General features: G+C 40.7%; 1 protein-coding gene across 2 annotated transcripts in view; it reads right to left on the minus strand.

The window, feature by feature from the left end:
- The window catches only part of LOC103482325 (partitioning defective 3 homolog), a 384,595-nt gene that overhangs the window by 82,830 nt on the left and 290,696 nt on the right, over positions 1-11,069 (minus strand). For both annotated transcript variants that reach the window (XM_008438421.2, XM_017301982.1), the window contains exon 21: positions 9,701-10,003. In XM_008438421.2, the coding sequence (XP_008436643.1) occupies positions 9,701-10,003 (303 nt within the window). The remainder of the gene's footprint in view (positions 1-9,700; positions 10,004-11,069) is intronic.

The following is an 11,069-nucleotide window of genomic DNA, read 5'->3' on the forward strand; positions in this document are numbered from 1 at the left end:
CAGTTCCCCGTAATTACAAAAGCTTTTGCCGAGATCCGATTTGTCTCTGGAAGCTTGTTCGAGGCAGGAGGATTGGAACGACAACGGCTCAGTCTGACAAAGAAATATGGATACCGCTCTTAAAATAGAGAGAACTAATGCAGTTCTGTGTCGAGTGTGTGGGGCGTGATGGCTTAGACGGGGTAAGGTAAATTTAATTACATGCCCTGTACACACTGCTGGCTTTCACTTAGCATGAGCGGACTGCTTGAAACAACTGAACCTGAGTGACCACTTAGAAAATAGTGTTAGGGAATATTCAGTCATCTGATGAAGATGAAAGAGTCCTTTTAATGTACTTATAGTAGCATCTTTAGTAAGGTACTACTACACCTACACACTGCTAACGGTTGGAGTTTAATTACTCTCAAAGAGATTGAACTTCTTCATTAAAGAGCTGCCACATTTCACTAGGCAACGGCATTGAAGGAGATTGTCACGATATGATAACCTTGAGTATCATACTGTGGTCTTGTAGAGTTTTCAGCTAGAGTCAAAAGCTGTTCAGCTGCTTCCTCCAGAACTGCTGGAACCAATTGTAGCTTAGCTGATTGATTCTGAAACTTTGCATTTTTGTTTCAAACAGGTTGATGATATTAGGGACTCAGTTTAAATAAATAATGTAGCTTAAGATGATTTTCTACGCTCCACAATCCTACTTCCTGGATTGTGAGCAAATGTTCATAGGCCACGGTGAGGGGTATTTGTAATGTGTTTTGCGTCTTTCTCATTATTAAAATATTTGCCTACAATAATGTCACAATGTCAACAAGCTGTAAACGTAGCAATCGAGGAAAGTAACACTTCATAGGAAATAGTTCATGTTTGATGTGTCCACTAGGTCAAACTACATCATTTCAGCAACAACGCCCCTCTGCAATACATCCGTAAACAACCAGTTTTCCGCACCATACGTCTCTGAAATCTTGCAACTGTATGGGCCGTTCCATTTGGAAAAACAAGACAGAAAGTTGGAGCTCCTTAAGGACATCTTAAGGAAGACAACAATACTACCACCACACTCACGGGTGTAGCAGTGTTGCTACTGTTTTTTTTCCAAACGTTTTGCATTGTATGCTTGCCCTAGGCAGCCTACACTGCCCCCTAGAGTCTAGCAGAATGTGGCAACAGCGGGGACGAGTCACACAGAGTGCAAATGCCGTAAAAGTCATGTGTTTCTGATTACTTGCGAAATATAAATGCATAACAAATTAACCAAGCTTAACAGCAACACTACGTTTTGCTTTCAAGTAATCAGAAGCATCACGGCCTCTTTTGACTGACTATAAACATCAGATCACTTTCCTCATAGGCTGATGTCACTAGAATCTGTGCATTTATGCCTTTTATTGACCCAAGAGATCAATAAAATCCAGAGATGATGATGATATGATGATGTGCTGCTATGCTTTTCTGCTTGGTGAAATGACTCACAGATCAAACCCAAACCTTAAAGTCACAAGTCACCTACCAGCTCTGTGTCTCAGCCACACCAGATCCACAACTACAAAAACCTGTTTGACAGCACTGAGTAACAGTGTTGAAAGCAGTAATTCTATATTTGAGCAGAAGAGCTGCTGTTAGTTTGTGAAATTAGGTTATCTGTCATGTGAAAAGCAGACTTTCTTACACAACGGCTTCATACCAACACGACAGGCACGCAGCAGCGTGTGTGTGCCTGTGTGTGTGCGTGTTATTTAATCAAAATGGATTTCTCCGTGATTGAATTCCGCTGAAGTATATCCCACATTTGCCAACAGCATGTTCTCTGTGTGTGCACCCCAATTAGTTGCTGTGACATTTTCAAAACAAATCATAACATCGGGTTTAAATCTGGAGAGGAAAACCTTGCGAGTTCCACCGAGCGCTTGTCTGTTGCTGTAAGTTTGCGTTGTAGACACGGCGTTGTTACGATGTCGGGCATCGGCAGCCTTCAGGAGAGTTGAGAGGGGATTAACTGGCTGTTTTGCTGCTACTGATCGCTGGGAATGGAAGGCCCTCCGGTGCTGATCAACAAACAGGGTCGTAACAGCCCCTGGTCATGTTCGCACTCATTCGCCTCCACCTCATATTTGGCTTGTCGGGGTACAGCAGCATTAAATAACACTCCCTCTTTTTTCTTTGATCTTGTTCTAGTTCATTAGGTGCTGCCTGCATGTCCTTGAGGCCTTGAAGGGCATTGCTAAAATATAGTACACAGATTCTTAATCAGATCCACTTTGTGCGGAGTTGAAGCCAAAATGTTTCGATATCCCTCTCATGTTCTCTATCCCATGTTTTCTTTTTCTTCTTTATTTTGCTTTCAGGCTGTTTGCCTTCCTAAATGAACGTAATGATACAAACGGAGGATAAATTGCCTTCTGCGCACTTCATCTCATCACATCTATCCCAAGGGTCCTTTCTGAGGTGGGGAGGGGTTCAAACACAAGCACACACACCAGAAAAATAATTCACTTGCTCTGCCTTTTAGATCTGTGTTGCTTTCAGTGTGGAGTTGCTGTGATGAGTTTGATATGTGTTTGATGTCTTGGGCCTACAGCAAATATGGAAAAAAGGGGAAATATCAGGGTATGGACAGTGTGTTGTACTAGGTTCCATCTTTTTCTTACAAGGTGAATGAGAGATCATCAACTCATCTTCACAATATGCAAAATCAAAACTCTCTGACAGGGAAGTACCAGCGCTCTTTCCGGTGTGACAATGCCCATTTGCTTAACATCCATTTTTAAGGAAAACAATAACTTTTTTGTGGCATTAACCTTAAAACTGCAAAGATTTACATGATGTATTCATGCTGACGAATTTGCATTCTCCTCTATATGAAAAACAAATTAATCTAAGTCCAGGTTAGGACTCAAATCTTTGAGATGCAAGCCTAACCGCAGCTGAAATCTCAGGTCTTTTTCTCCAAAACCAAGACAAGTGTCAGATTCTAGTGTCTGAAATTATCAGTCCACACATCATATATGTGCCATCTAGTTTGTCCAAAACTAAAAACTTCTTAGGTTCTGTTATTTTAGTACTTGAGCATTAAACGTCTATCTTCTGCTACTAACTACTGATAGCAACTCTTGAAATTAAGGATGTACAATATTTATCCCATTTGGATTAAAGTGGAATAAAACAATTCTGGACAAAGCAAAACACCAATGAGAATGTAAGTCACTATTAGTAACCACTTATGTATGTGTTTCATTAGAGCAAATTGTTCCTTGATGTTAGAAATATCAATGTGACTCCCTTGGGGGACGGCAAGTAAAGGTTATTAGAGACTTAGGAGCTGTTATTAAAGCCTTAATGCAGATGCGAGGCTTGTAGAAGATTCATTTGTATACTGATGAATTATTGAGAGGCAAGGATTTAATCAAAGCTACAGATGTTGCAGACAAAAGTGTTGTTAATCTCTCTTTGATTGCCTCTCAATTAAAAGAGACTATAAAAATCAAACTGATTGTTGATTGCAGAGTTAATTACAGACACGAAATAAGAGAGTAAACAATAAAAAAGTGATTACTCTAGATTGGTTCCGTGATTATCTGACCGAGGTAGAAATGCTATTGTTATAATTTATTACTTTAATGCTGTCGTACAATTGTCTTTTCAAACAATAGAGCACACAACAGAACCAAAGGAATATATGTCTCCACTGGAGTAGAATGCAAGTTAGACTTGCTCTCGTCCACAATTTGTATGATAAAACACAAGACAAACTTATGGAAAAAAGAAAATCATAAAACAAGCCAAAAGACATTTAAAGAGAAAGGCATAGCAGTTGTATGAACCAACAAACACTTGACTGTCAGCCTAAACTGACAGACCATGAAAGAAAACTGGTAACACATCATACCTATGTTGAAACATGGTGGTGGCAGCATTATGTTAAGACGTTACCTTTTTTCACCAAGGGCAGGGAGTTTGTCAAACCTGATAGGAAAATGTATGAAGGCCTGTCAAAGATTTAGCTCAATTCAGTTTATTTATATAATACCAACTCAAATTGGTTGTAATATCCCACTAGGGCATTACGAGGTAAATCACTAGGCTCCTAGTTGTTACAAAATGCAGTCAAATTCACTTTATTATGGCGATACATAAAAAACGAAAGACTGCACTGAACTACTGACTCTCAACAGTCAGTAGTTATGACCTCCAGACGAACCAGGTTCACTGTGAGCAGCCATCTGCCCCAACCGTCTGGGGATTTGAGACAGGTCAACTTCTGGCTGAAATATAGCAGGTTTTACAATGGATAAGAGTTTATTTTAAGTTAAAAACACGTTTGATGTCTGTGGTAATGTCCAACCATTCATTGGCCTATAAATGCTTGCCCTTGCAGGTTTTCTGGGGAGCTGGTACTTATGTCTGGTAGTCATTGGGCGAGAAGCCAGGGTGTACCCTGGATACTTCGCCAGTCTGTCTCAGTGTAGTTTGGGGTTGTAACATGACAACATATCAAAATGTTGAAAGGGTCTGAACTACTTCTGCAAGAAACTACAGAGTACTATCTCTCATCTGGGGTGTACCTCACCAGATTGATGATTCCCAGGACAACATCCTTAAGCCTGTAGTCATGAAGGTTAACCATTCCATTGCACCAATAAACTTTACTTAGAAGTAAATAGCTTTCATCAAATACTCATGACAATCCAAGTCAGGAGAATGCAATAAGGACGGTTGTTACCTAAACTTTGAGGCTAACACGAGGAAGCAAAGGGAAAAAGAAAGCACAGCACTGTTTGTTCCTTTTAGGAGAAGATCTTTAGGGTTTTTGTTTCTGCCTCTTCAACAGACATTTCAAAACTGCTGAGTTGCCTGTGACTTTGGAGACTTTGAAAAGCTGAGATCCATAAGCGTCATATCTTTTCGCTCACCCCGACCCCCTTTCCTGTGCATCTCTCTGACTCTTTCTTGCCCTCGCGCTAAGGTGTGTTGGAAACTCTGCTGGGTAATGGGGGCAGCAGTCAATCAAACTCGAGTTTCAAAAGGTGATGCTTTGTTTCACGCTTGCTTCCCGCAAATCCCATTGAGCCTTGCAACCTGTCACAACGTCGTTCTAAAAGGCAGCACCGACTCCAGTCACCCAAACCGCACAGTCCCCGGGCAGATGGAGGGGTTGACTTGTCAGATGCCTGTCGAGAAATGAGGTCATTCCATTTTTAGATGTCTGCCTCTTATTTTTTATAAGGTGAAACAAACCAATCTAAAAAGAAAACAATGTGCTCAGACGTACAGGCCTGGTTTGCTTTCATGTAAACTTCATGATAAACAGAGCAGAATCGATGCTTCAGACATTGAGGTGAAACGCAATATTTACCTTTTGGTTTTATATAAGGTCTTGACAACACCGTGCACAAACAAATCCTCGGTTTCCACCGGTACCCCTCAGTTTTACTGATTCTGACAGCACTGTCAAAACACCACCAGAGCTGCCAGTTCTAATAACACAGCAATAAATTGTCAAATGAGCTCTTGTTGTAGCGTGATCCCACAGAGGAACTGTAAAACTCGATATGGCAGAGTGGGCAGTATCTCTGAACGCCCACACCAAGCAGGGGTCCTCGTATCTCCCGGTGGTTTATTGGCTCAGGTCTGACTCACTCTGGCTTTACAGTCATAGTGACCTTCCCATTAGGGCTCCATTACCAAAGGTCTATTAGGGGGGAGGTGGGGTGCCTACAGAGGTTATTTATCCAGCTGCAGCCTCTCTCTCTCTGTGAAATTTAGTGGATAAACAACAGAGCAGCTTACCAAGCATCGCAGAGTCATGGCCGAGTGCTTTTATTAAGGCATTAAGTGAATGCGCATGCATGTACAAACACCTGGGGCATAAATGAGTTGAAGATTCCAAGCAAAAGTGTTAGGGCACTTGCAGAAATGGGAAATTTACCTTATCTAACAAATTACCAACTACCTGATAGAGTCAGACTTGTGACTAACAAGCTGAAACGGTGTGGTGCCAATTAGCTTACCATGGCACTCAAACTGTTTTAACCTTGAAAATATACACCAATCAAGCATTAATGGAGGGAACTGCCTTCCGCTTTTCATATATGCTTATAACTGCAGAGACTGAACACACCACTGGGTCTGCAGTATCGGGAGATGCTCTGACCAGGCTTTCAAGCAAATAAAAATCTGACAACAGTCAAACTCACTTAAATCAAAATGTTCACTTGCTGCCAAATATAACCTCCCCACTGACAGACGCAATTAATTATGAGACAATCCGTGTAACTCACTTCAGTTGCCAGTGGTCACAATATTACGTCTGATCGGTGTGTAAAAGTTTCAGGTTTGCTTAAACATAGCAGATGTTAACAACAATTTAAATGTATTTCATTTCCATTTTATATTTCTAGAAAATCTACAGTCCTACTGAACCTACTAATGAAGATGATTCATTCGTCACATCCAACTGATTAAACCATACTTAGGTTTTGTATTGACGCACAACTTGCTTAGTGAAACCAGTTCAGTTTCCATGGCAACTACTTGTTGTGTTTGCTCATAGGTGGCAGTAGTCTTAACTTCATGTTTTGACTGAAATATTCACCACAGCATCCATATTTAGGTTTAACAGTGGGCCACCCCTTCGTCATTTAGCTGGCGGAATGCTAGCTGGTAGCATTGCTAGCATGTCCAGCTGGCCCAAAACTTTAGGTGGCCATTCTACACGTGTACACTTCATAAAAATATCAGTTGGTATTTAATGGGAACAAATATTATTGGGAGAAGTTAGTTCTTAAAATTGCTAAGCTTACAAATTTGTCTCTTAGCGCACCACATTCCATGTGGTCCCTTTGAGCTAGCTTCAGTCTTCCCAGCAGTTCAACTCCAACTGCAAGTTTTAGGCCTATTTTCATCAGATATACAAAAAAAAGTTAATGGAAGTAATAATAATCATATCCTTTCTCAGACATGAGAGGCCATTGCAGTTGTGAGGGCATCTACTCTCAAAACAAATACCTTGTAATATAGTATTATTTAATATGCCAAAGCAGCAAGTTGTGCCCGTCATCCTGGCTTCACTCTCTGAAATGTTAGGAAATTAAACAAGAATATATCAAAATAGAGTTCTGGTACATATAAGAAAAAAGTTGTGAATAATAAATAAGTTGAATTGGTTACCTTAAGGTCGGTTAAAAGTTTAAATTAGCTCTGTTAACATGGAGTCAAATTGCATTTAGACACCAGTAAATACAGTTAAGTTGAATTAGTTGGGATATAATTATTTCCATGTAATGTTACAGCTCTGTTGAGTAAGACATAAACCTCTTTTCTATATATCTTCACCTGCACAAATTATGTTATTGTTGCAGATTCCAAAAAGCAATAAAGTGTTTGCAACAAAAATATGAATGAGTGTTAACTCATGTTTGTTGTCGTGAGTGTTGAAAAGGTCGGAAATAATTGCAAATTCTGTTTTATGGGAGCTTTAAACTCGACAGTTCCATGAAGATTCATTTAGAAATGCAAATTGCTGTTTACGTTAGTTATGATAGGCAAGTGACGGGAGTTTTAAATCTGAATGTGCTTCTGGCTCCTTTTTGAAAGAAGTAAATGGAAAAACAGAGGGAACCATGAAGCAGAGGATATTATTGTATTTCAGACAAATACTGCAGGCAGGCACACAGCTGGGCTGGCATACATAAGATATGCAAAGCGAGAGGGTGTGCTAAACGAAAACCCAAGTGTCGTACACGTTGTGCATATTTGAAATCAAATCGCTGCGTTCAGAAAAGTTAATCCCGTTCCTGCAAATAAGCTCCACATACAGCAATCAATACTCAAAGCGAAGCTTCTGCATACAATTAACATGAAACGCTAAGTTTTAATATGGAAATAAAGCTGCAAATGGCTGATATTTAAGATGCTTTCAAAACAGGTAAAACGGGAAATACAATTTGTTGCTAAAATATTCACCCCCTTTTTGTCAGTAGGTAGATGGGCAAGTGTTGCCAAAGATGGGCACACATGTCAGACTTAAATTGAATTAAAAAGCTCTTCATATAATTTTCCAAACCATCAATTTCCTTCCTCTTCACAATTATATGCTACTTTCTATAGGTCTATCACATAAAATCCTAATAAAATACGTTGAACTTTGTAGCTATTGTTGCATTCACATTATCATCTATATGAAGCTATAAGGTTATAGTTTTATTGTTTTTGCAAGACATGAAAAAAAGAACAAAGATGTAACATAGATACTACAAGATACTACAAAAGAACAAAGAGAGATGTGGAATGATGTACTTCTCTGATGTTTTGTTTGTAAAACATAAAAGAACATTTTGGTGAAAAGGAAAAGGAACTGGAAATACAAGCTCAGATCAAGACAATAATTGTATTTTCTTTACATATTTGTAATCAGTTGTTTGACAGTTGGTACAGAGAAGATGGCGGATGCGGATCTTTGGCTTTTGATGAAATACCAGGTAAGTCCCCATGTGGATTGATCTGGCTTCCAGGAGGAACACAAGGCCTTGTTATTCTATATTTACTGTCGCATCAGGGTTACAGGATGAAGATCCTTCCTCCTCAAATTCTCTAAAAAACACCCAGCAACTTATCCTGAGGTACTCTTTCCTGGTCACACACACAGAGTAACACACTATTCCAACCACCGCCCAGCAGGAAAAGGTCACTGCACTGCCAAAGACACATGTCAGTCTCAGGAGGTGGGTATTATCCAGTCCTCCAAAAGTTGGAAAGACCAGTAGACCAGTGGTCTACTGATGCTCCCCCTATGAGCATCAATAAACGCATCTTACGTCAACTCAGAAAGAGAAAAGGGCATCAGGGTTTAAGAAGTAAACCTAATGAATGTTATAAGGTCGAGGGTAATTCGTTTTCCTCTAGTAAAAATGGAAAAAATAAACTAAATTACAGTAAAGAATGTTCTGGGAAAACTTTCCTGACATGACCCGACAACTTCACAACTTACCGATTTGCCTGAAGCAGCCCTACAGCATCTGTTGCAGAAAGTTTTCCCCGACATTACACTCATCTCTCCTGCGCCTTCCAAACAGATTGGATTACCTCCAGCGCAAAGGCAAAACAGAGATCTGAAGCCTCTGAGCCTACAAACTGTGTAACGAGTGGCTGCCGACTGGCAGCAGGTAGTTTAAAATATTGGGTAATTTGCTATTGGAACAGGAAAGCAACTTTATGATGTTGCAACCTTATAAACCATAGATTTATTATTTTATTGACGTGGTGAAGCCGTTGGCTGCACATGCATTCAAGGTAAAGACGTGTCTGTGCGACGAGACTCCAAGGAGATTACCTGTGATCCCGGCGAAATGAAAAAAAAAAGAAAAAAAAGTGAGACGACGCTAGATAATATATTCCGCCACATGAAGAATTACTGATAGGATTCTGATGTTCTTTTTACTTTGTTTCTGGATTTTACCAGCCTGCTCTGGGGAATGCCCTGTAGATAAAGCATGTGATAAAAAGCTGTGTGAAATTCAGCGTTGATCTGTGAACCGTGTCTCGTCTTTGCCAAGTAAAAGTGAACAAATGAACTCACACCACTGTCTATGCATAATAGATGAGATGTAAATCTCCCAGACTGATGCAAATCAGTAAGCTACGGAGGAGCAAGGCTGGTCGGTCTCATTCGGATGACCGGCGGGATCTGAATTGGGTTCTTTACCTGTTGGGAGCTGCGGGTCGTCCGTTGCGGTGCTTGTTGACTTGGGCGTACAGCGCCTCCAGAGGGGGTCCGTTGAGCTGTGGGTTGACAGGGGATCGAGGGCTCTGCGGGCTCTGAGGGAGGTGGTAGTGGTGGCCATAGGGGTCGATGCTGCCGCTGTCCTGAGATGACCCCAGCGACCCGATGCCAGCGTAGGTATGCTCCTCGTCCGAGCTGAAGGTGCGACTGACGACGTCTTGGATCTCGGCATATTCCCTCTCCTTCGCCTGCCGCTCCCGAATTTCCCGCGTCTTGGCCTGGATTCTGGAACGAATGTCATCAGGATAAGCGTTAGACACACAATGTATGAAAAATGACACGCATATGATGGATGTCTCAATTTACTTCTGATAAAGCACAAAACCTGAAGAAGATCCCCCCAAAAAAGCGGAAAAGTATAGCCTACATTTACATTTGTCTCATTTACTCAGATACCCAAAGCTAAAGTATACCAAAATGAGTTGTTTTGTCTACAGTCAGTGCTTTATGATGGAAAATATTGTTAACAGTTTCCAACCAATCTGACTGAGTTTTAGGGACAGAGGGGCACCAGGAGGTGCTAGAGCACCTGTCCTTTTTTCTTCTGAACAGAAAAAGTGCCCTTCTAAAATCTTTTTCTTACTTTTTATTTTTTTATTTACAGTCTATAGTGTGTGGCCTAAGGTAGCATTTCTGGATTTAACAACCTATATTACCACCGCCTCACATTTTTTGGAATATTGCCAGACAAAACAGACACATTCAGCTTCTACACACCACACATCTAGAAGAAACTTCCAGAAAACTTCAAAACAGCCGAAACACTGAGTTCCCTTAAATCAAGGCTCAAGACCCACCGGCTAAGAGTTGCTTTTGAAGCTGCGTAATAAATGGAACATTGAGCATCACATTGGACATTGTATTGATGATTCTGATGATAGCGCTTGTAACATGCATTTCTGGTTTCTTAAATATTGACTGTTGCTTTTATGGCTTTTTATTTTGGTATTTTTATGATGTAAAGTAGCGGCTCTCAATGTGGGCGGTACCGCCCCCCAGGGGGCTGGGGGACATTTTTACAAAAGGGGGGCGCTGGGATGCCTTTGGGGGCATTTGGTCGAAGGTAAACTTTACACCTTAAATGCACAACAATRCCAGTTTAGACTTTGAGCAACTTGGTAAAACTGTATTGTGTAACATTAAATCATGCTTGGMTGCAACTRTATCGATGGCAGCTCTTCTTCTATTCAGTGTTTGTTAGCTTCTGTTAGCTTCTTGGCGCAGCTCCGTTCTCCTGCTACTGGTAGCTAAAATCATGATACCCTCACTTTGTATCCCTCTGAAAAATGAA

Source organism: Poecilia reticulata, linkage group LG20, assembly GCF_000633615.1.
Source record: "Poecilia reticulata strain Guanapo linkage group LG20, Guppy_female_1.0+MT, whole genome shotgun sequence".
In the NCBI taxonomy this organism is placed as follows: domain Eukaryota; kingdom Metazoa; phylum Chordata; class Actinopteri; order Cyprinodontiformes; family Poeciliidae; genus Poecilia; species Poecilia reticulata.